The following is a 26,752-nucleotide window of genomic DNA, read 5'->3' as shown; positions in this document are numbered from 1 at the left end:
TGAAGCCACCCTGGTTTTGGAGTAGTTGCTAATTTCAACCACTGGTAGCACGTGGACAATGAAGTGCAGCGAACAGAGATGCTAAACACGTTCAGAGTCGGTGGTAAACTCGTGGCCAAATCTCAGCATGAGGCACACACTGAACAATCGTTTACCACGTCTTGTCGTCCTTTCCTTCACCGAGACGAACACCCCCACATGGTTCGGATGCTACAACATGAAGTGCACTGCTTTGTGCTCTCTAAAGGCTGCAACCTGCGCCTTTTTTAAATTCATATTCATTGAGCACACAATCAAAGAGACGTTCAATGAGATCGAGAAGCATCCCACAAATCCATTTCTCTGGAGCCTAGAAATACTCCCCTATGATTCAAGGAGATTAGCTGTAGCGGGAAGACAGCACTGTGTCGTGCGGCCCGCGGAGGATGCGTGAGCAATGTCTGTTTCATATTTTGAATTGAAGCGAATAAACTCAAATTTCAATGCACTTTATGTCATTGTTCTGACCGAGTGCCCACTTTCAAGTGGATGAGACAAACGAGCATCTGCTGAGACTGGAATGGATTACATTTGGTTTCTAAAACTGACTTGGGATTAAATTGAGTCCAATTGGGTCTGCCCGATAAGGCTAGCGATACATTTTCAATATTCACAAATGAATTTATTCATCCACGGCTGTGAAGCACAAAAGGCCAACGATAAAAGAGAGGTTAAAGCTGTTTTAACTTTTCTTATCTCCTCCTCCAGACAACTGGAGCTGCACTCCCCCGACGCCAGGCACACTGTGGTGCTGCGGTGCTCAGACCAACCATCTGCTCTGTCCTGGTTCTCTGCCATGCACTCCGTCACATCCACGCTGACACAGGTATTCCTTTGATTTCACTGATTAACAGGGAATTCTCATCTACGTATTAGAATTAGATATTTCGATGAAGCGGCCATGATTGGATGCTCTGAATCTAATGCGTCCTGAACGATCTTCCCACCACAGCGGGCGCTGGCAGAGGTCATCCAGAACACAGCCAAGACGGGGGTCGCTGGCAGCAAAGAGATACGACACCTGGGATGGCTGGCAGGGAAGGTAGGAGAGTGTGTGTGTGTGTGTGTGTGTGTGTGTGTGTGTGTGTGTGTGTGTGTGTGTGTGTGTGTGTGTGTGTGTGTGTGTGTGTGTGTGTGTGTGTGTGTGTGTGTGTGTGTGTGTGTGTGTGTGTGTGTGTGTGTGTGACATCCATGCTTCTAGATTTCTCACATTTTAATGGGGTACCTTCCCTCTTATTATCATGTTGTGACTATGGTGTGTAGCTTCATGTGCTCTTTGTGAGGAGCAGTTCTACGCCTCAAAGGTGGGGGCATTTTGGGAAAATTAGGGCACATACTTTCATCTTCAAAGAAATGTTTAAAGATTAAAACTGGATTTTAGCATATATTATTTTGTGTCCACAGCTGTGAAACATGACATGATAGAAGATATGTGGTACAGATTTTTCACATCTTGTTTTTAAGGTGCATCACTTCTGTCTTATTTATTCATTGATTAATTGCATTTAAATATTTATTTTTATTTTCTGCTTATCTAATAATAACAACAGGGTTAAGGTTAGAATTAGGTTTTGATTTTCTCTGAGCTCAGAGGCGCATTATGGCAATCAGAGTATAGAATAGCAAGTGTGTGTGTGTGTGTGTGTGTGTGTGTGTGTGTGTGTGTTTGCATTGTGAATATCTGCTTTACAAAGACCTGCACACTTCTTTGAAATCCCTAAGCATGTACACACACAGGTAAAGCTTCATTCTCTTTTTTCATACAAAGGCACAAACACATGTGCAAACATATAGACATTACACACACACACACACACACACACACACACACACACACACACACACACACACACACACATCCATACCTGTATAATTTAGTTCCAGTATTTGATCCCTCAAATGCAGTACAATACTGTTACTTAGCAACATATTCTCACTATGTTAATAAGCTGACCCATGACCCTTTAAATCCCGCGATATGATTGGCTGAGGCAGAAATTCAAAGAGCAGCTTAGGATTCCACGGCTGGGCTGCAGATAAGCGCTTATAATGAGAATAGTTATGGAGCATTGTGAAATGAAATACAGGGGTGTGTGTGTGTGTGTGTGTGTGTGTGTGTGTGTGTGTGTGTGTGTGTGTGTGTGTGTGTGTGTGTGTGTGTGTGCGTGCTCCAAGTTAAGAGATTAACAGTGTGTGTTCTGTGTTTGCTCGTTAGGAGTGACGGGTGGGCGAGGGGGCACAGAATGCATAGAAAGTGTACCTGCACCTGCATACCAGCCATCTTTATTTCTACCCTCTTCCCCACTGGTTACACCCAACACAGTGAAGGAACACATTCCTAGTGAAGGTGTAGAGCAGCTTTGTAACAGATCATATGAGATCATTTTTGGAGCGTTGTGACGTGAAATATGACCGAGAGACGGATGGAAAGAGTTGAAGACTGGTCTATACGCAGAATACTTTGAGTCTTTTACATATTAAACATGCACACTATCCCTCTCTCTGACACTGCATTAGTCCCATGAAGCCAGCTCACAGGCAAACCACCATTGGTAATACTGATGAAATACTGACTTTCATCTAACGATGTCAGTATCTGTCACAAATATAAGAGGGCATAGCAACATCAAATCCTGCTGCATCTGATTTATTAAGGTTTGCTTGATTCAAATTCAGCATGAGCAGCCTTGTATTGATTGGTTCAATTAATTTATCTTTTACAGCCCCACAAAGACCTGTTATTATTCTAAAAAATGAATGCTTGATACTTTTCTGGGCTGCTGATCTGACTTGGTAATCATTTTTTAAGTTATTACTTCAGGCTCTGGTAATTTGTGCACTTAACAGCTTTTTTGTTGAAATGTTTTTTTTTTTTTTCCATCTCAATACAGCAGATGCCTGATGACCCCGCGCAGGATGAGCGGTTATACAAACTGGATGAATGATGGATACAACCTTCCCTGTCTCATTGCTGATGTGTTTGTGTTGCAGACAGAGAGCGAGAAGCAGAGCTGGAAGCCGGTGCTGATGATGGTGACAGAGAAAGACCTTCTGCTCTATGAGAGTCTACCGCTAGGCAAGGAGGCCTGGCAGAGTCCTGCACACACATATCCACTTTTAGCAACGCGGTAGGTCCACCTAGACATCACACATACACACACACGCCAGTCACACCATGAAATATTACAACATTTTATGGAAACTATTGTTACAGTAATGATTCTAAAAGCATTACTAAATGTGATATCTATAAAACAATGGTATTCCTTCAACACCATGGCAAACAATAGGCCAAACTACAATACCACTCTATTTTAGCAACATTTAGCTCATTTTTGCTAAGCATGTTAATCTGTTAAATCAGGACGCTGAATATGTTAAACAACACAAAACACCAGCATGTTAGCATTTTCATTGTGAGCCCCTCATTCACTCATTCACTCTTCCCAATATAATAGACCCCCAATTGCCTCAAAGAGCCACCAGTGTGTCTCTTCAAAGAGCACAACGATGCTTTTAGTTACAACTTTGTTTCAACAAGTTTAGCTAAAAAATTAATTGTTGTCGCTCGATGATGAAGTTTAGGGATCAACGTCAGTAATTGGGTTTCATAGCAATCCATGGAATAGACCAAGGTGGTGAACCAACACTGCCATCCCTTTGATTTCAGACTTAGCATTAGTGTTGTTGCTTTTGAAGCCATTTTGCAAAGCTTTTTGATGTGTCTTTTGTTTCATGCCTCTGTTGGCTCAGTAAACAACAAATCTGCGCTTTGATAATGGTTTTGACCACCTGCAGTTATGTAACTCTGCTCGAGATGCGATTGTTTTGGTGTGAAAACTCCTAAACGAGGGGGAAAAATGTCACAAGAAAGTGTTATCATCAAAGAAATGTTCTTTGTTATAATGACAGAAATGTCTTCTCCCCTCCGTAAACTACATGACGGTTTATGTGTGTGTGTTTATCCAGTCTGGTCCACTCCGGCCCTGACCGGGGGTCGCCTCACTCTGGCACGGAACTGTTTTTCGCCACTCGGACTGGGACGCGACTCGGCATCGAGACTCATCTGTTTCGGGCCGAGACTACCAAGGATCTCTCCCTGTGGACCAGACACATAGTCAACGGATGTCACGCCTCGGCCGAGATGATCCGAGAAGTCACGACGAGTGAGTGCTTAATACGTAACACATAAACATTTGGATAACTCCAAAGACCTTTAAAAACACACGTCACGCTATGACGAAAGACGGGGACTCACACAAACACGTAGCTGCGTGTGGAGCGGAGTGACGCATCCTCAGACGTGTTCAGGGAGACTTAAGAGTTCCACTGCCTGAGGTCAAATAAAAGAGAAAATGTATCTATACACTGAGATAGGAGAGGGTTGGTGATATAATTTGACAGCCATATGGAAGATGTGGACAAAGCATGTGCTATTTATAGAAAGGAATGCTATTCTAGTGTGCGTGTGCGTACGTGTGTGTGTGTGTTATTTGGCTTAGGGTTCGGGGCCGTCCAGGGAATTCCAACAGAATACCCTCCCTCTTTCCCTCTTTCCCTCTCTCTCTCTCTATCTCCCTCTCTCTCTCTCTCTCTCCCACTCTCTCTCACTCTCTCTCTCTCTCTCTCTCTCTCTCTCCATCTCCCTCTAAGCACATAATGTCCTGGGAACTGCACGTCTCCCCCGGGTCCCCCTACTCTCTACATCTATGATAGCACTGTGCTAAATAAAGTTCCTCCACTCATATATGAAACTGCATGTTTCCAGCAGCCAATGATACACCACTATAACACTACATTTTTGTCATCGGTGTTTTGTCTCCTAAATGCCATCCCCACCCACTAATCCAGGCGCTACGCTGCGGTTGGCATAGCAAGGCTTCGTTGGCACCTGCAGAGCTCCGTTTGAATGTCACACTCCCAAGGTGTTCGATAATAATCGCATTTTGTGTGTCACGGTGGTCAGTGAGGGCATTTGAATCTTAAAGGACATTTAATTGCATAACTATTCTAATAAACTCTAAGTATTGACACAGTCTAGCTTAAGCAGATGGAAATGAAGGGCCCTGCACACATATGGTACACCCACACAGGTAATTTCACTTATTTTGGATGATTACAGCTCTTCACTGTGGTGTGTGGGATTGTGCAGACTGTGTTTGATGAGCATCGTCCTTATTAAGAGCTTTGTGAATATTACACCTTTAATCGTTCTTGTTGGCGCATGGCACCCAATGACTGCATGTAATTGTCTTCCCACCATCAACTTGAGCAGAGGTCTAATGAGCTGGGATAAGTGAACCACATCTGTGCCTTTCAAACTTGTGTTAACTGATCATCTATGGCCACTTCAGGGAGCAGATATGGAGCAGCATAAGCATTGATTATCATTTTTTTGCATGGATTAAATGCCTAATGCTACACTGCACTTCACAGACTGGCACACGACTTGATATAGCTATAGCTTTCGCTGTTTGCCTTTTGATTTTGGAAAGGAAGCATATGGAGGATTTTTAAAGCAAAAACACCACCTGCTGCATCAGAAAGCAACGCTGATGAGAACCAAAGCAGTAAAGACGCGGCAAAACAATAAGATCAAAGATGTTGAAATGATTCACAAAGGTCCGTTGATCTGTTGTTAATTTCTACAGCCATGTTAGTAGCTAGTATTCATCCTCTGGGGACTATGAATGTCTGTACAATATGTCAAGACAATCAACTCAGTAGTTTTTGAGGTATTTGGACTGACAGACTGACATCACCTCCATCGAGCCATGCTGCTACACTGGGTGAAAATATAGTTTTATATTTAGGATATAGGTCAACGACGCAGGTCAGAAGAATGGAGAAAGATGAGAATGATTTTGAATCTGTTTTGCTCAGAAATGAATTTTCTGTCCGAAATGGATCCCCTCACTTTTCCTGAAACAGATTGATGTTAGCACCGAGCCCTCGCTTTCTTGTTATGGGAGTAGAAAAGTAATTTACACTTCCCCAAGAAGGAGTGTGATAATGCATACAAAGCGCATTCACTCATTTTTCAGCAGTTGCCACCTGAGTCGTCGTCGCACTGACCTTGTCATCTTTTCATCTGTTACATTCTGATAAATCATTGTGATGGTTTATTCGCTGTCAAGGCCCGTGATAAAGATTTGCTCTGAAGATAGATTAACTCTCAATCACTCGATGGGCAGCGGGCCATTCTTAGAGGGTCTTTAAAAAGGGAAAGTCATTTGTTTGACTCCAAAATCAAATTTCACAGGCGCTTGGCCTGCAGTCATTCTGTTATTATTAAGCCCAAGGTGACTCAAACTTTTCAAAGGTTATATTGATGTTTAAACAATTAGTTGTTGTCCCCCAGGTTCAAACCCTGCTTATGTTTGTCCCCGTCTTCTATTGCTTGTCTCACTTCACTGGACTCTTAGTCAACCTATCAAGAGTCAATAATCACAGACTATATATTGTTTCATGTATATCAGTAGATCTAGCAGATGGATTTGGTGCAGTTGTCATGGTATCACTGATTCTTTTTGAGCACTTTAAGAAAAAGGGCTTTAATTTGCTTTCTTGCAGTTGCTCTTTAAGCTACAGCCAGCTGTTGGTCACCTTAGTTTAGCTACCGTGCCTTATATTCCCAGCACGGGTAAAGCTCACTAATTAATGGTGGTTCTCTTTTGTTTAATCTGTAAACAAAGCCTCAAATCCGCCATGGTGCGACAGGGGTTGTGTGCACAGTCTTATTGCACGAAAAAAAAAACCAGGAAATCAAAATGAACCTTTTGTTGACTTTGTTTTCTCAACTGCTGCGTCCAAGATCAAGCATACATTACATACACAAAGATCATTTCAGAACCAGCTGTGTGTTTATCCGTTTGGAGGTTTAAATGTTCGCTTCCCCGCCCTCCTGCTGCACACCCACAACCGTCTCATTAATGCTGTCGTCAGAGGTGACAGCAGTAAAATTATCTTAGACGTTGATGGGGTCTCCTTAATGAACAGGTAAACAGCTTAATGCCTTGGAGCAATTAAAACAATTACCTCAGTTGGAAGTTTGGTGTGACGGGGGGGTGTGTGCAAAATATGAAGTATTTTACTGGCTTTTAATGCGATTTATAAGTTTAAAACAAATGACATGAATGCTGTGCCGTAATAACCTTATAGCTTTTGCACTCATTAGTGGTAATTAGTGTCTCCCTCCTCTCTCACAGCCTCTCTATGTCCCTCGTTCATTCAGTTCCTCTCTCTGCTCTTCCTTCTGTCTTTTCCACTCAGTTTCAAAGGGCTTTGTGTGTGTGTGTGTGTGTGTGTGTGTGTGTGTGTGTGTGTGTGTGTGTGTGTGTGTGTGTGTGTGTGTGTGTGTGTGTGTGTGTGTGTGTGTGTGTGTGTGTGTGTTGTATTCTGATGCAGATCAAGGCTCTCAGGTGAAAGAGTAGAGTTTCAAGGTCTAATTTTCACTCCCCAACACAACAGAGACCCGGGACTCTTTGCCCCATTTACAACTGTTATGCCATTTGGGAGACGTTTGTTCTGCCAGATTGTTTATACATCATTAGAATAATGTTACACATTATGAGACTCATTTTTCATCATGAATGGGATGTCTTCGGGGTTCTGGGGATATTACACTCTGCATTTGACTGTGTGTGTGTGTGTGTGTGTGTGTGTGTGTGTGTGTGTGTGTGTGTGTGTGTGTGTGTGTGTGTGTGTGTGTGTGTGTGTGTGTGAGCCTCATTTATTTGATTCACAGTGACCCTCTTATCCACATTATTTCCTGAAGTTGTTATCAAGACACTTGTGTTGTTTTAGTGCGTTTTCCAGTTGATAAGGAGAGGAACATGTAATGTACTGCTCTGCCCCCGACACAGCTACTGTTGGCGCCTTACTAGTCGCAACGTCTCACCTGATGAGTGTCGTTTGAAGCCAACATAGCTTCTGAGCTACCTCTATCTAAGAATATGTACAATATACAGTATATAGAGTACACCCCCTGGATAATGAATACAAGGACATCAAATGTCAAAAATGTAGCACATGCTGTGAGGAGGCAGAAGATGCAACAGAAAACGTACTTATTTATAAACATGAGGCAGAATATGAGAAACACCTCTCAACATAATACAGTCCAGGACAACAACACCACTAGCTATGATCTGAATGCGTCACAGAAAATTGAAGAAACAATGGAAAAAAACAAACTGAATATTATGGGCTTCATAAAAGTCAACTTTATGGCGGAGCATTTGTACTTCATTTTACGAGATTGTACTGGTGCACCAGCTGCATGAATATGATTGGACGTCAGTCAGCTGATCTTCAAAGCCGCGACAACTACGCCCCACTTATCATTTTTGAGACCGTGCCCCACCCGTTGACATGAATGAATAAATGTGACTTTTTTTACATCGGTGCGCCTGTGATTTGGCCTCCGACTCTATGCTGGTGGTCTCGTGCTTCTTTGTAAACTCCCACATTAAACAGCTAATTACCACCCCTTTTCACAGCTGACAACTGCTACTAATTGGCAGTCGACCTAATATGACCCACCCTCTTAGCACCGTTTGTAACCGTTTCATTTCAGAGTGACACTGCTTTCTCATTATTTTATCTCTTTGCTGAAACGGCGAGGAAACGGAAAAGCTTTCCAAAAAAAGTTCAAATGTGCGGAACCCGGTGAGATGCCAAGAAATCGAAACAATAACGAAACCAAGCGTACATTTTTATGACTTGGTAACATTGCTGTGCAGTGCAACCAAATGTGCTACTCTGTGTAGGGTAATCTAAACTCACAATAACTATTTGACTTTGACCATATCTGGTGTGTGTGTGTGTGTGTGTGGGTGTGTTACTGTGTACATATTTGCCAACCTTGGTTTCATAATCGCCCTCAGCCAAAGAGTAGAACAAGGAGGGGATTTAGGTGTTTATCGGGTGATTAGCGTGGTTTCACTGAAGACACAACACAGAGAGCATATATATATATATATTTGTGTGTAAACACACATGCAGATATTCTGCAGCTCACAGAGAGAGAAGACACACTCAAGCATCTATATGACTCCTTCACAAGTCAGCAAGATAGAAAAAACATTCCCTTTCCTCACCAGCTTAGAGGCATTGCTAAAACACACACACTCACACACGTCATATGTACAACCTTGCAAACACACACTCCCCTCCCTGTATTACACACATCCTGCTCAGGCAGTCAGTAAACAATGAAAAGATAACAACTCCTCGCTCACCGTCTCTTTGTCAGACAAACATTGTGCTCGATACATCAGGTGTCATCAAGAGAGAGAGAGGAGCTTATTCTGTAAAGTTTTCAGCGGGAGGGGGTGGGGGGGGGGGGGGGCTGTCAGGGCACTGAAACATAACACTAAATGCAGCTGGATCACACTGTGCGGAGACGGGACAGGTTTGTCATTAAAGCAGAGGAAAGTGATGCTCCAATTGGGAGAGTTGATAAAGATAGCGCACTCTGCTTTCAGGCAGACACATGCTGTGAGTAGAGCGGGAGAGAAAGTGATGACAAATGATGAAGAACTGCTAAATGACTCTTTGCCTTCAGAGGGTTGGTCTCCACGTGTAGAAGAGACGGGAATATAGTTAAAAAAAGTTAGAAGGTTGGGCTTTGACTACATGGCAAAAGTGTACGATATATTTTAATAAGAAGAGCCTAAATCTACTCTCAGTTACTTACTTACTTAGCTTAACTAATATTGTTTTAGAGGTGCCTCTAATATTTAGTCTGAGAATTAGCCGACCTCCGACCACAGAACATTGACAGCAGCAAATTACACCAATACGTATAATCAACACAGTTTAACTTTTCTGTCATATACGTTTTTACAAAATAAATGATTTGGGACAAACTGTAATTAAAAACGAATAAAACAAGCAGTTTATGTTTGTTTTTGATGAGCTGAATGCCACTTGAAACAATGACCGTATCAGTGACATTGATCTTTTTCATATTTATCATAAAGAATATTAAAGAACGTTGTACAAACATCCAACCTGGCAACATAATAACACATTAAGTCACATTAGTCACATTAATCATACTGAATCCCTTAAAGTAAAGAGGAAAGAAGCTTCTCCAACAGAGATTAAATATACATTTTGAAGTCTGCAATATGAATTATAAGATGAACTGCTGCATAAAAGTCTGTGATTTAGAGTCTAACTTTTACCTTTCGTTGTAAAGACTTGTTTTATAAAGCTCATGCCAGGTGATTCATATTCGGACATGAACTCTTCATTCTGTCATCTAACAGGATAAAACGAGAGGGTTTGTTCAGGAGTATCTTATTGGCTGACAATGGAAAGTTAAGATGTGTTTAATCTTCCAGGTTGTCTATACCAGAGTCAGGAGTGCCGGCTGGTGATTCACTACGAACAAGGCTTCTCTGTGCTGGCTGACCCCAAACTTGGAGACGGGGAGAATGGGGAGGAGCTCGGAGCTCGGACCCCCACCAGGCCCCGGCTGCTCCTCTCCTACCCCTACGAAAAGCTAAGGATGTCCTCAGACGACGGCGTTCGCATGCTCTTGCTTGACTTTGGAGGGAAGGAGGGGGAGATTGTGAGTTTTTCCCGTTTTAAATGTTTGTTTTGATGCACACAAAACGTAACAAGATGAGGATGAAGCTTATTTGGACAAAGACGCTATGCTGTTAACGAGTCCAAATCCACACACCAATTTTTCACGCGTGCCTTTGGTCAGTTCGTGTATCGGCCAACAGACCTTGGGCGACCTATTTGAGCTGCTGGTCACAGCTAAAAAACAATATTCAATATCGAGCTTACTTGGCTGTGGTGGCTCAGGACAATAACTAGAACATGCTCATACCCGATCTCGAGGGGTTTCGGGGGGCCTTCTGGGAAATAAAGCTACACACAAGTGGGAGTACAAGAAAGTGCCACAGCAGAAAGTAAATTACAGCACTTCATCATAAAAGAGATGCGTCACACATACGTATTTCTTTTTCTTTTAAATGCAGCCTGCCTGCCACTTACTGTGAGAGTTTTAATCTGTTTACACCAGTCAGCTCCCTGGATGGGAGTTCAGGTGGATCGTGTTTCCGGGGCCACCCTGAAAATTCAATACATAATCTATTTATTACTTCCATTTTTAGCCTCTTGGATTTTATTTGACAATACTGATATGAATATTAATGTTGGTGTTGGAGGATGAGCTAGAGTAACTCTTTATTATTACCCTCCCAGGGCACTTTAACAAACTGTTTTACCCCAGAAAAACAACATCGATGTTTCATCATTCATAAGGCCATAGCACTGTTACTTTCTGTATGCTGGGGGGGGAAGTGACACTAAAAACCTAAAATATTTACTCTCCAGGCTTATGGCTCATTTAGGAATTGGAAACGTGTATTATTGTCTGTATAACAGTCTGCATACAGCTCTGTTTATAACTTCTGTCAGATACACTACGTGTTTCACGGCTCGGATGCTGCTGAAGGCAAATAAGCAAAGACTTTGGAGCTTTGATTCAAAAACCCTCTGTTGGCTACCTTAGCAGAACAGATTTTAGTGTTGTAGAATATCTCAATCCCAACAGTCATAGACGAGGCTTTATAAAAAAAAATCCCAGGACACTTGCGGATGTGGCTGATGGCTCATTAGCTCAACGGTGGGAAGTGGAATCGGCTTTTTTCAAAGTGTTGACTATGCTGTCATTAGTTGGCAGGGTCTCTGCAAATCTAATTGTGTCACAGCAAGACAAAACAAGCTCACAATGACAATGTTACTTAGCAGGTACAATATTTACCATCTCAGTTTAGAGTGTTAGCATGGTAATATTTGCTCATTAGCAATAAAAACAAAGTACAACTGAGGGTGACAAGAATGTCATATTTACAAGTATTTGGTTGTAAACCGAAGTGTTTGGAGCGTGGGATGAAAAGTCGAGGGTACACCAGAGTAACGGTTCACCCTGAGGGGGCGTGGCTTGTGCCAAATCTCACAAAGTAGTTGAGACATTTCACTCGACAACTTTTAGCTGAACAATGTCAGCCTGCTAAAAACAACTCCATTTATCACAATATTATAAACAATATTTCTGCAAACCGGTAATGATCTAGGTCCACTCATAATTCATTAATAGATTTTCTGGAAATGGTACTTCAGTCCTCCAATTTATAGGTTAAGTCTCATTCTTTAACGATGATTTAACAGATTTATCTCTCCTCTTTACTCCCGTAATGTTTTTGCTTTATTCTGTTTTCTGTTCTTTTCCCTTCCTCCTCCAGCAACTGGACCTCCACTCGTGTCCGAAACCCATCGTCTTCATCCTCCACTCCTTCCTCTCTGCTAAGATCTCCCGCCTGGGTCTGGTGGCCTGACCTCTCTAAAGGAACATTTCATCCTCTTTTGAAAACAGAAATCCACCTCGTTTCTCCACCTCTCTGCAGCCCGCATGCAGTACTATACCACATCAACCTGCTAAAGTCAGGGACCCAAGCTGCCTGAATGTAGCCTCCATCTGGAAATGTACCGTTTTTTGGGGGGGTCTCCAACTCCAAGTTAAGGAAACACTGGAGAAACCAACACAGGTGGGTTTTGCTTTTAGTGAAATGGACAGATTTTGGGGGAGGGGTAAGGACTCACTTAAGGACTGCAGGGACTGAAGTGTTGACTGAAGAACCACAGAAGAAAACCTGGACTGGGCTAAAAGCAGAGGGACGATATATACAGCACAGACAGAGGGGCACGGATTGGGCATTACTGTCACGTCCAGGATTGGAAGGTCTGGACATGGGCGGCACGGAGGAGATGAATTCACTTTTAATTGAATCAAAATGTAATAGCAAACTGCCTTCCATTTACCAATCATATCATTTATTTGCCATTAGCTCTGAAAGGCCATTCTGAATTTTACTTGGTCATTTTTCTTCACTAAAACTCTTGACACACTGTGGACAAACTTTTTGCATTTGTCGTTGTTAGCGTCCTCTTGAATTGTCTTGTCGGCATTCATCATTGAAAATCAAGTTTCCCACAATGTGACCACTGACTCAAATTCATGTTACAGCTTTCGTTTAGCAGCTTGCGTACTATGACCATTAGGTGGTCAAAGTATTTCAGTGTATGACTGAGTCTAATGTCTTTAAATATATATAAAAAACTTGATTCAGGCGGCATTTGCTCTACTGATCTCTACCTTCTAATATTGAATTTATGAAAACTGAATTTCAATCATATGGCGCCACAATCGCCCCATTAAGCATTCCTCGCCTTTCATGATTGCAAGGCAGCCACAATAGGAGCCTTCAGTCCAGCTTTGGTTCCCGCAGCAGCAAGTGCAGGTCAAGCCTGTACACGGCGTTGTCTTTGACGTGGCTCGCTGCCGGGTCTTTCCTCGTGCCTTCAGATGACTGAGAATCAGAATTTTGAAAGAAAAGTAATCACGGAGAATCACAGGATGCAGCAACAGCGTGACTTCTATTATGGCTACTTTACAATAGGTTATGAGCACAGTAATATTCAACCAGTAGGTATTTTGTGTTTGCTCTCCAGTGACCATGCACACACCAATCAACAATGATTTACACATTGTATTCCACCCGCTCGACGGATCAGCATGAACCGTTTTGTAGTTACTGAGGCATTGTACCACTCTTCTTTTTTTTTTTTTTTCAGTCAAAAATCCAGCACTTACTGATAACCTCAAGTGAAGAGAAGCTCTTTGAGTACAGGCTGCTTTGATATGTAGAATACTCTGATGCCTTCGACAGCTACTGTACTGTCACTCAGAATGACGAAGTCTAGTTTTTAACTCAAACAGTGCACATAAATCATGTATTTAACAAAAGCGACGTGGTGGGTTGGTTTTTATTGTCTTCACTTGTTGTTTATTCATCTCTCATCAACAGCAAATACAAATCAACAGAAGAAGATGAAAATGTTTCATTCTATCATATTGAAATGTAAATGAATCTAAATGTGTTCTTAATAGAAGGATATTAGACTTTTCCCTTCTTCTACTTTCAGAACTGAAATGAACCTTGATGTAGACTGCAGTATTTTATCTTTGGGGATGAAAGGTGGCGTACTCATTTACTGCCAATTAGTTTAGCTTGGTTTGGGAATCGATTTTATTGATCAGCTCATCTTGAGAGTAATTGAGTTGAAAGCAATGCTTAACGCAATCGTAACACTTAGACATTGTTTACTTGGCTGCTAGGTAATGAGCTGGCATCCTCTCTCTCTCTCACACACACACAGATGGATGGACACATTCATGTAATCGAGGGTAAGGTGTTTAGAGCTCAAACGCGGTCATAACTCCCGACATTGTTTACTAGTTGACATTGTTTACTGGCAGACTTTCCCACCTTTTCTCCACCTCTTTGTGTTCATCGCTTTTCTCTTCTGTTCAGATTGTTATTGAATCAAGTCAGTGACTCCCAGTGGGACACTTAAAGTCTGCAGATAGCAATTGTTGCATCATGTGAAAGAAAAACACAAAGAACTCTCCAGACCACCATCCCACTGAGAGCCGAGCTGTGTTTGTGTCAGTCTTGAGAGCTAAAAAGTGTTACTGATGAAATTTTGACACACACACACACACACACACAATTGCATGACTACGAATAGCCAGCTTTCGCATTGGGAGAGTTTGACAGAGAGCCACATTGACTTTGACTGTCAGCTTTTCATTTTGAGGGGCTGGACTGGTGCCAGATCAATTAGCAATGAGCCTTAAACAGTGTGTGTGGGCGGACGCACACACACACATCATGTGGTCATGTGCCACACAGTAGGTAGTTCTTTCAGTGACATGCAAATACAGTCCACTAAGCTGTTTCTGTTTGCTCTTGTGTGTGTGTGTGTGTGTGTGTGTGTGTGTGTGTGTGTGTGTGTGTGTGTGTGTGTGTGTGTGTGTGTGTGTGTGTGTGTGTGTGTGAAAAGGGTCTCTGAATGAAAATCTCTTTTTTTTTGGGCTGAGTTTCCTGTTGCATTCCTCTGCTGTGGCAGGTCCTCACAGGTTCTGGACGCTGTGTTCTCTGGGTTGCACAAGAGCCTGTGCTCGTCTACATGTTGGACAGTTTGCATAAAAATGGTGGGTAGTGGGGGAGCGAGGGAGCCGGGTGGGCCAGACAAGAGGAAAGATAAAGCCAAAACGAGTTTCAACGATATGTTGTTGGGAACCATCGTCCAGTTCCTGAGTGTAAATTGTCACCAACAAGTTTTCTGAAAGTGAAACGTCCATTTAGTGTTTATTGCAGTGTTGTTATAAATAAAAGAAATCTTGGGATGGATTGAGAAAGGGTGAGATGAGCGCCGACTCATCCACATGTCACTCCTGCACGGAACTCCTTATGTGGCATGGGGGAAATAAAAAAATACATTTGAATAAAACCCTCCCAGCAATGACAGGAAACCTACTACATGCTGTGTTCCAGGTAGTGTACTGTGCTTCAGTTCGTAGGAAGCAAGATTCAGGTGCACAGTGCAGGTGGTCCTCGCCCACATCGTCAAACATCACAGACAAATCCTCGAACTGTATGGACTCATCCTCCTCATCCTGACCCAATCCACAAAGGATTCCTCAAAGTTTTCAGTCAAGGTACACTAAACCTTTCCCTCAATGTGATGTGAATCACATATTGCGGTTGACAGTAGCTGCAATAACACTCCTGTTATCGCAGCCCGGGGCTGCAGACGTCCAGAGTAAGTAAATTTCCTCAATCAACTTGCAAGTCATGCCTAAAAAGCTGTGACACACTGGGCTCTGAACAAACACAACTGTCTTGCTCAAGCTGTCAGTGCTTGAGTCATGCAGTTGGACTCTTTCAGGGCATGAAGCACACCTCCTGCAGCTAGCCAGGCCACACAGCACTTTTGCTCACTTTATAAGATATTTTAAGAGGTATGTAACAACAAATTAAGTTATAACACCACAATATGTAGTAAGTCAACAAAATGAAGTATTAACATACTCATAATAATACATAATAAACAGCTTGAATGCAGTACCGGTATGTACATCAGCATTCTGTGAAAAATGACATGAAAGAACATAACCAGCCAAAATGGATGTCTTATAATTAAACTACCGAGCGTCATAGTTGACTCTGCCACATAAAAGCAGCAAGAAGCTCAGCTTTTTTTTTTTATCATCTTCGATGATCCTGTCAAAACCTCATTCATGCCTTTTATTTCTACCAGGGTCGACGACTGCAGTGGGCTTCAACGTATTCAAAGTGCAGCTGCTGAAGTGCTTTCATGGACCAGAGGATTCGACCACAGCACCTGATTGTTGAGTCCCTACACTGGCTTCCTGTTAGCCACAGAGTTAACGCAATGCAGCATGTTTATAAAAATCAATAGATGGAGTGGGAGAAAAATACATTAGAGACGTGTTTAACAAAATTACACTCCTGCCAGGCCTCTCAGGTCAAGTGGGAGTAGGCTGCTATGCCTATTGTCAGGGCTACACTTAGTGAAGAAACCTTTAGTCTCACTGTCGAACTTTAGAGAGCCTGACCTTCAACACTTTTGAATCAGGACTTAAAAAAATAAAAGCACTGTTCACGGATGCGTTTAGTTTTGTTGAGTAATTTGAGTTTGATTGAACAAATATTCATTTTCTTTTCATTCTTATCTTCATCGCCAGTGAAGGACTATGGCTGAGGCATTAGCATTCATTGGAATTGTGTTTTTGACCACCAAACAAATGCAAATCCAATATTCACCCTCTGTTGTTGCTGTTTTGAAGCTAAATACATACACTTTGTTCACCAGCCGTTCACTAACTCCATCTGTGTGCCGGTGCTGGACACATAGCATATAGTCAGTATCTGCCTTTTTTGGGTAACAATATCACTCCAAAAAAACACTTTTCACATTAAAGTATGTCATTTATTTTAAGACAAAATACAAAGCTTAGAAAAATGACTGAATCATGTTTATTTCAAATTGGTCTGCCACAAAAATGAAATAAGTCAATATCAGATGCTCGAGCAAGCAAACAGCCACATTCCTAATGTTATTAAAGTAAGCAGAGACAATGAGATGATTTTTTATTTGAAACTGAATCCTGATGCTTCAACAGCTTTTTGTTGCTGTATAAAGGCTACAGCGAGCAGCTGGTTTGCTTAGCTTAGCTCAAAGAAATGGAGAGAGACAGTGAGCCCGGCTCTGTAAGCAACAGCCACACAGCCAGCAGACAGTGTTACTTGCTGCCAGCAATAAAAATGTCCAGAATATGACTCCCCGTAAAAAATGTCAAATCACTTGTATGGATCCAATAAACAAGGCATAACATGTCAAATAGTAAGATTTACTGGCAACCATGCTCGTGGTACTTGTCTCCTCAGCTAAATCTCCACTATATACTGAATACGAATATCTCCCAAAATGTAACTATTCCTTTAACTGTCCAACTGTTATTAGCCTATGGTAGTTGTTTTTAAAGTGTTTTTATAACATACAATTGAAATTTTAAAAATATGATAAGAGCCCAACACATCCTACTGATTGTGCCTTTAAAGGTCCCATATTATGAAAAACAGGTTTTCTCTGGTCTCTACACCTATAAACTGGTCCTCCCTGAGCCTGTCAACTCCCAGAATGAGGAAAACAAGCGACTCCTGCATGGTCTCTGCAGCCCACCCACTGGTAAAACGGTGCTCCTACAGGCTGTTCAGATTCAGCTCCTGTTGTTACGTAATGAAAGGAGTCATTTGGGCCACTGACCCTCGTTAAAGGATCTGTCCCAACCATACGGGACCCAGGAACTTCACCTGAATCACATAGGAGAGCCATAGCAATACATCCATCGTAAATATTAGCACATGCTGCCGCTAGCGTCAGCAGCATCATCTAGCGGCTCTCCAAGTAGGCGTTGAGAGACGGAGCTCATTAGCATTTAAAGGTGCAGGTACAGCAACAGCCTGTTCTCAGCAGAGCTCATTTGAGCAACTTTTAGACAGCTGAAATTCAGGACCACGGATGGGTTTGGGGCAATGCATATCGAATCCAGTGTTGTTGGACCTCTGACAGCTGTGTGAAATTGATGAAAATCAGTATAATATGGCACCTTTAAATATAACAATACAATATTAAATAAACAATGGTCAGACGTTTAAAATGAATCAGATTTTTACCCTCATTCTTTATTGAATTGACGTGAAAGGAGAGAGAGATCTATTTTTCTGTGGGATATAAACACTGTGAGATATAAAATTAAACAAATCATGCTCTTGCGTAAATGTAACACACAGTTTTGCAGTTTTGTCATTTGTGAGAATTAGATTTACTAACTTCATATTGGAAATTAAGTATCAACAACTCGATTAGGGACGTGCTCAGTAGTCATAACTTAACTGGAAAGGGCATACAAATGAGCAATTATTTTTCTTTTGTCTCAACTCCAGCTGTCTGTGAGAACATAAATACATCCATGGACAGCTTAAGTTCGTCCCTTGAGTCCCACCCTAATAACTGGCCAACCTCCAGAGAATATAAATTCCTGGATGTCCTGGGCCAAGGTGGCTTCGGAAAGGTGTTCAAATGTGTGAACCGAGGCACTCAAGAGATCGCGGCCATAAAGATTGGCAAATGGAACCTACGACAAGAGGTAAGACACTGTTTTTTTTTTAAAGTTGGGGTGGTTAAAGTGCGAATGGTTATGATAACAACAACGCTGCATTGGTATAGTGTCCCAGACCACGTCCCTATTGTTGAGGAGGGCGAGTTAGTCATGTGTGTGAACATATCAGCTGCCCTGTCATGTGTACCCAGGCATCTGTGCTGAAAGATCTCATGGACAACAACATGTACAAGTACAACATCATCAAGTTTCATGGCAAGTTGAACGTAAGTGGGAGGACCGGTCTGGTGTTTGAGGTGTTGGACATCAGCCTTCAGGACTACCTATTGGATTTAAAGGGTCCCATGCGTCTGGAGGACATTCGTACCGTCATCCAACAGGTAAACTAACTGTCAGTTTCCAACTGTGGTCCACATTTTGTAACTTTTTTCATTGAATAACTATTCTTCCTCAGTTTCCTGAACAAAAATGTTCTATTAACTTATTTTCTATCTTAATAATGTTATTATTATTACTTGCAGATGGCGACAGCATTCAATGCTCTAAAGAGGATCGGCGTGATCCATACTGATGTGAAAATCGACAACATCATGATGGTGGATCACGTGAAACAGCCGTTCAGGGTGAAACTTATTGACTTAGGCTTGGCGATTTACAGATCTGAAGCCAAGCCCGGCAAGGCCGCCAAAACACTTTTATATCGGTAATAAGAAGCACTGATTGATTTTGGAACGGAGAACTTTGAGTTCAGGGCCACATACTTACTCCTGTGAAAACATTGTACCGATGCTCTCATTTAGTTAGTAACTCTGAGTTAAGTTTTGCTTTGATTACTAAATAAAATATAACATTGTTTCTCATTTCACTCATTGCTTTTCAGGTCTCCAGAAATTATTTTGAGACTCCCATTTTCTGAGGCCATAGACATGTGGTCACTGGGCGTTGTGATGGGGATCATGGTGTTTGGCTTTATGCTCTTCCCCGGGAAAAGTAACCACGATGCAGTGAGTAATTTGACTAGAACAGGATTATGCTGCTTTCTACACTGTTCTCCCTAAAAGGCCAGCATCAGCTTGTTTAGAGGTTGTTAAGAGTTTTTTTTAAGCAAGACGGTAAATCATGAATTTAGGGGTGTAAAGGCCTAAATTTGATATATATGTACCCTTTTTCCATCTTTTTTAAAAGTACATCTTTATAAACTGATCTTTACTTTTAGCTTGTGTTTGATTCTTTTTTTTTTTTAGTACAGTTTTTTCAAGATGACACTCATTTGCTATGAATGGTTATGTTATGATTATGGGGCTATTTATTATTTATAATTAACCACAGCAATTCTTCATAACAATGAGAGAAAGTTGGCATTCCTATTGAATTTATAATGTGTTTTGTCTCCAGCTACGATACTTCATTGACCTCCTGGGTCCACGCCTACCATCTTCTTGATGCTAGTTGTAAATCAAAGGTGTTTTTCAAGAAAACAGATTCCAATCAGTGGATACTGATGGTATAACACCCATTCTTTCACTTTTCCAATAGTTAATTCATGTTTACCTTCCTTCACTTAAGATTTAGCCGTTTCAGCTAAATGTATTGACATAATACGTTCAACCTTCTTTTAGACATCTAAGGATGACAGAGGATCAAATTCCACCACAGAGTGCAGGTTGTACACCTTCCGTTCTCTGGACGAAGCAAAGACGTTAGGTGGTTAAGTAGGCGGTTGACAGCTGCTGAAAAGTGACTTTCATTCATTGTCTTTTTGGGGATTTAGAACCACCGTTTCAATTGTCCAATTATTTTCCAAACTAGATACGTGTGGAGAAAGGCAACGAGTTAGAAGCCGATGAGAGGGGGGAGTTCATTGAGCTTTTGAAGGAAATGCTCAACTAGGATGGGAAAGAGAGGATTACCCCTGAAGGTATTCTCAACCACCCGTTTATTACCCACAGCTACCTCAACAGAAGCTCCCACCTCAGTGCCTGGTAAGTGTGTTTCTGCTTGCGTGCGCTCTTATGCCACACAATAGTAATGACAAAGCAGGAATCCTGTGTGTGGGCCATAAACATAACAGTGTGACTTCATGCTTTGATCAGCAGCCAGGCCCAGCACAGGACCAACGAGGACTCAGAGGAAAGCCAGGACAACGATGACAGGTAGGCGTTGACTCATTCCTCACTCACAAAGCAAGGAGTGGCGGGGCGGTGCTCCCACGCAATCAATGCTGTTTATTGGCTTTGTGATCAATGAAATGTCATTTAATTATATGTTTTGATTCAACAGTCACTGGCTGTCGTCTGGTGTCAAAGTTCAGCCTGCAGTCCTCACAAACAGAATTTACCTGGGAGATGCATCGTATCTGGACAGTGAAATGAGGTACCATTATTTGCACATGACATTCCTACGACGGCTTATTAGGGCCACTGTCGGGGGGGGGAAACCGGAGCCGAGATAGGTGGGCAATATTCTGAGAAAAAAAGTCACAAATGTGTTTAAAGTGGCAAATTTGCTAGTTTTAAAGTATTTTATTGTGATGCTAACAACCGGCATTTATGCTAGCTAACTTCCCATAAATGTCACTTTTATCTTTCTAATTATTCCATCCCAACCTGTGACAACGCTTTGCTAAGGTCCTTAGGGTGATAGCTGTTGATGACTATTGTTGGTTAATTTTATATGGGCCAAATTGTCATTCATGGGAAGTTAGCTAGCATAAATGCCGGTTGTTAGCATCCTAATAAATTTAGCAAATGTGCAACTTTTTTATCAGAATATTGCCCACCTCTCTCGGCTCCGTTTTTTTTTACATGATGATTGAAATACATTTATTTTAAGTTTAAGATTTCATGGTGAACAGGATTAATAAACTAACTCTGTATGCATTCATATTGTGGCGACACGGGGGTTGTTCCTATTGTTACGTATGAGATCTGTTGCCAACAACGCCACCTTGGGTTAGGGCCCAAGGACCCATACTAAGGATCACTAGCACACTAAAGGACACAGGTTCGTTTGCTCAGGGAGGGCAGGAGACGGAGTTCAATGATTACACAAAGGTTTTATTGATTGTAATAATTATTTAAAATCACAAGGCTCGGCTCATAACCAAAAAGAAGCCCAACTGAGAAGGGGGTTGCAGGCTGAGGCTTACCGACTGGAAGAGGGGTCAACAGGGGGAAGGTGTAATCCAGAACAAAAAGAAGAGCACCCCACTCACACAGCAAAAACGTGATGTGCACACCAAGAAAATCTTAAACGAGGATCACACGCACAAGGGGATCACCATCACCCAAGGGGACCACCACCACCACCGTCGGCCTTCAGCTCTAGGGGGAAGAAAGGATAACACGATTAAAAGGGCTCAAAGTAAAAGAAAAACAAACAAACAAACAAACAAATCAACCAACAAATGAGAGTATTAATTTCAATTAATAAATCAACTAAACAAAAGAAAAAGGAAATTAAAGAGTCTCTGGCCAGAGATACCAACTCAATTAATCAATTGAAACAAATAAATCCCTGATGAAACTAAATTACCATAAATTCCCCCAAACAAACCAATTAATTACCCAAACAAAACAATAAGCAACCAAACTACTAAGAAATTACCCAAAAGAAATTATACCATTATTCAAATGATAAACAAAACAATTAAACCGAACCTTGGTCACACACACACACACACACGCACACGCACGCGCACACACACACACACACGCACACACACGCAGTCCAAATAGGGGGCTGCGAGTCCTGACAAAGCTCGTAACGTCCCACACGAGCAACAGCCAGGACCCCGAACCAAACCAGCGAAGCAGCAGCGGGCTAGTAGCGAAGCAGCGGTGGCAACGTAGCCGCAGCGGGCTGGCAGCGAAGCGGCGGTGGCAACGTAGCCGCAGCGGGCTGGCAGCGAAGCGGCGGTGGCAACGTAGCCGTGGCACCTTACGTCACGCTAGCGTCCAAAAACCCCAGTTCAATCCAGTCACTTAGCGTCCCTTCTAAAGAGGGAGAGGCGTGAAAAGGGTCGGCGTGGCAGGGGAGACGGCCACCACGCACCATGCGACCAGCAGACTATGTTCCGGTCAGCAGCAGTCAACGACCCCAGTATATCGCCCCAATTGCGATAGAAACGCCGGATCTATAAAAGAGTTATGGTTAAACGAAACGCACATGAATATACATCAACAGCACGCTAAGGTGCGCCTACCTGTACTCCGATGTGAGCGACGAATACAACGACCCCAGTATATCGCCCCAATTGCGATAGAAACGCCGGATCTATAAAAGAGTTATGGTTAAACGAAACGCACATGACTATACATCAACAGCACGCTAAAGGTGCGCCTACCTGTACTCCGATGTGAGCGACGAATACAACGACCCGGAAGTGGGCGGGCCGAAGAGGCAGGAAGCGAGAGGTCATGGGGAAAAACACAGCCTACCTTTATCCCCTCAGTTAGAGCAACAATTGGCTAATAAGCCAGAGAGGGCGTGGTGCAGCAGACCCCAGGGTTCAATATGGCAGTGGTGCCTCCTACCACTACAATCCACCCTCCCCATTTTCATCGTCGACCCGACGATGCTCCTTAAATAAGGATCCCAACTCTAAGACCACGGTCTAAAGAAAGCAGAGACAGCATTTGACTGAACGGCTGAAGGCCCAGCCTGAACAACCTCATTGGTGGGCCTAGGTAAGCGATGGAGGTTTGAGTGTTGGCCAGCTGTCGATCGGGCTGTCCGTCGCCTGACGGCTTCCTCATTCCCTGGAGGAAAGACTGCTTGGGGAGCGGTGCTGACTGAAGGTGGCTGTACCGTCGACAGGGCAGGAAGTGCTAAGGGCAATGGTGCCGTATGCAGCACAGCAGTGTCGCTACTCCCAGAAAAGGGAGCAGCCAAAGGGGCTGAAAGAGCAGAAGGCAACCGAACTGTCGAGGCAACAGGTGTCACCGAAGCAGGGACCAGTTGGACTCTTCCAGCAAGGTGACCACTTGGTGGGGGAACAGTATCCCTCACCACAGCCATCAAGTCCTCGTCATCAGATGAGCTCTCAGATGCTGCAGGCCGGTCAAGCGAGATGGAAAGAGGAGCAGAGGTGTCGCCTGTAGCAACCGTCTCAACTATGACCTTTAGCAGTGTTCGATGTACCCGTTTGACCTTGGCCAGGTCGACCTCTGGTGCAACTGTATACACCGCACCATTGCCGTGGGGGGCTTTAATCACCCGATGCACCACATGATTCCACTTATCCTGGATCTTATGACGACCCGTCCAACCAAACTGCTTTAACAACACCGACTGGCCCACCACAAGCGGCTCTGACCGGACAAACCGATCATGGTTTTCCTTCCGACGTTGGGCTGCCTCCTTCAGCCTGTCCCTGACGCCTTCAAAAGCCAAGTGTAGCCGGGTCTGATGCTCCCGAACCCAGTCGTTTACTGTCCCCCCAACAGGATCCTGCACTCTCCCCAGCAAGAAGTCAACAGGGAGCCTTGCCTCTCGTCCAAACATGAGGAAAAACGGCGATTCCCCGGTGGAATGGTGCGGAGTGGTGTTGTAAGCATGCAGTACCTGAGGTAGACAAGAGTGCCATTCACGCTTTCGAGAAGTAGGCAGAGTGCGCAGCAAGTCATGAAGAGTGCGATTGAAACGCTCACACTGACCGTTACCTGCAGGATGGTACGGTGTGGTGCGAGATTTTTCAATGTTGTAAAAACTGCACAACTGTTTAATGAGCGCACTCTCGAAATTGCGACCCTGGTCGGAATGAATGCGCGCTGGCACACCAAACTTCGAGAACCACTCTGAGACGAGCACTTGTGCCACTGTAGAGGCGCGCTGGTCACGAGTGGGAATGGCAAGAGTGTATTTGCTGAAAACATCAGTCAATACGAGGACATTCTCCAGCCCGTTATGGGTTGGTTCGAGCAGGGTGAAGTCCATTGCCAGGATTTCATTAGGCTCTGACGCAAGCAGATGTCCCATGAAGCTACGAACTGGTGGCCCGGAGTCCTTAGCCACTTGGCACCGCTCACAAGCTTGACACCAGCGCCTCACATCATATGACATCCCCGGCCAATAGCACCGCTGCCTGAGCAATTCCAAAGTCCTGCCTACACCCTGGTGGCCATGGTTTTGATGGACCTCCATGAGGACTTTGTCCTTTAACGCAGCAGGTAAGAGCACCTGGAGGCCCGCTTCCCCCCCATCGGAGCGAGATACTTGGCGGTATACCACTCCAGCCTGTTCAAGCAAACGGCCCCACTGCTTGAGGAGCGCCAAAGCTTGTGGGGATAACCGCTTGCGTTCCTCATGATTTGGGTATCGTTTCTGCTGCCAAAACACAAGAACTTCCTGGGTCACGGGGTCAACTCGCTGAAGTTCTCCGATGTCCGCAGGCAAATGCTGAGGCAAGGCCTGGACAGCAGCCTGACAGGCAGTGGGCCCCCGGACCTGGAGAGCCTGTTTCAAGGGCTGAGGAAGTGATGTTCCCGAGATGATCGTTTCCAGATCTACAGTTCTGGGTGGATGCAAGCGAGACAGCGCATCCGCGTTTGTGTTACTCTTGCCAGAGCGATAACGGAGCTCAAAATTGAATGACGCAAGTTGGGCTACCCAACGTTGCTCAAGGGCTCCAAGTTTAGCCGATGACAGGTGGCTAAGCGGATTATTGTCCGTGAAGACAATACATTTGTGGCCAAGCAAGTACTCACGAAATTTGTCCGTCATAGCCCATTTCAGTGCCAAAAACTCCAGCTTCATAGAGCTGTAATTGGCTGGATTTCGCTCGGTCGGTCTGAGACTTCGGCTGGCAAATGCTATAGGCCGAACTTTTCCTTCCTGCTCCTGCGAGAGCACGGCACCCAAGCCTCCATGACTTGCGTCGACTTCCAAGATGAACGGAAGCGAAAAGTCGGCATATGCAAGGACCGGAGCTGTGGTGAGCTTGGTTTTTAAAGCTTCAAAGCTCTGCTGATGTCCTTCTGTCCACTTTTCAGAAACCCGGTGTTCCAACCGCTTGGACTTGGATCCCACAAGCTCGGCGACAAGACGATGTAAAGGGGCAGCCAACTTGGCAAAGCCCTCGACGAAGCGACGATAGTAACTGGCGAACCCAAGAAAGGACCGAAGCTCCAAGATGGTAGTTGGGGGCTGCCAATTAGCTACCACGTCAACCTTGCTTGGGTCAGTGGAAACACCCTCAGCCGAAATGATGTGGCCCAAATAACACACCTCTTGTCGGAAGAATGAACACTTGGACAGCTTTGCCTTCAGGCCTTCATGTTGTAACCGCTGTAGAACCACTTCCAGCCGCTCAAGATGTTGTTGAAAGGTGGAGGAGAAGACCACAATGTCATCAAGATACAGGAGTAACGACTGACATTGCTGATCTCCAAAAACCCGTTGCATGAGTCGCTGAAAGGTGCTGGGTGCATTACACAACCCGAAGGGCATGCGATTCCATTCGAAAAGTCCAAAAGGAGTACAAAATGCGGTCTTGGGTCGGTCGGCCTCTGCCACGGGGACCTGATTGTACCCGCTGGCTAAATCCAAAGTGGAAAACCAGCGGGCACCAGTGAGTGCATCCAGTGATTCCTCTATCCGAGGAAGAGGAAATGCGTCTTTTCGGGTCCTGTTGTTAAGTTGCCGGTAGTCAACGCACAAGCGCAGGCTACCATCCTTCTTTTTGACCAACACAATTGGTGAAGCAAACGGACTGCAGCTCTCCCGAATGACCTGCGCATCAAGCAGCTGGTTGATGTGTTCTTTGACCACTTCATATTCAGAGGGTGGAATACGCCGATAACGCTGACGGATGGGAGTGTCATCGATAAGTGGGATTTCATGTGTTATTAGGTTTGTGCAACCCAGGTCGCCGTCGTGAGAAGAAAAGACAGGAGCGTATTTCCAAAGAAGACGTCGGGCTCCTTCCTGCTCTTCAGCAGACCAAGCAGACAAATCAACTGCCTCTATTTGATCTTGCAGCATAGGAAGCACAGCCTGGGATGCAACGGTGGCAAGGTAAGATGGAACCTCCTTAACACCAGAAGGTAAGCTCACCACACAAACCTCACGCAAAGCACCAACCTCTGTACGAGGGTAAAGCAACACATCAGAAGTGCCCACATTTACAACCGGTAT

General features: G+C 43.8%; 1 protein-coding gene across 1 annotated transcript in view; it reads left to right on the top strand.

Annotated features, from left to right (window-relative positions):
• sntb1 (syntrophin, basic 1) overlaps positions 1-13,870 on the top strand; it is a 29,817-nt gene extending 15,947 nt beyond the window's left edge. Inside the window, exons 3-8 of the mRNA XM_084027079.1 lie at positions 748-865; positions 992-1,081; positions 3,031-3,167; positions 4,009-4,205; positions 10,392-10,621; positions 12,309-13,870. Of these exons, the coding sequence (XP_083883205.1) occupies positions 748-865; positions 992-1,081; positions 3,031-3,167; positions 4,009-4,205; positions 10,392-10,621; positions 12,309-12,401 (865 nt within the window). The 3' untranslated portion in view covers positions 12,402-13,870. The remainder of the gene's footprint in view (positions 1-747; positions 866-991; positions 1,082-3,030; positions 3,168-4,008; positions 4,206-10,391; positions 10,622-12,308) is intronic.
• Positions 13,871-26,752: the final 12,882 nt, after the last annotated feature.

The sequence above is a fragment of the Eutrigla gurnardus genome (assembly GCF_963514095.1).
Source record: "Eutrigla gurnardus genome assembly, chromosome: 14".
Taxonomy (NCBI): Eukaryota; Metazoa; Chordata; class Actinopteri; order Perciformes; family Triglidae; genus Eutrigla; species Eutrigla gurnardus.
This window is presented reverse-complemented; position numbering and strand designations above follow the sequence as displayed.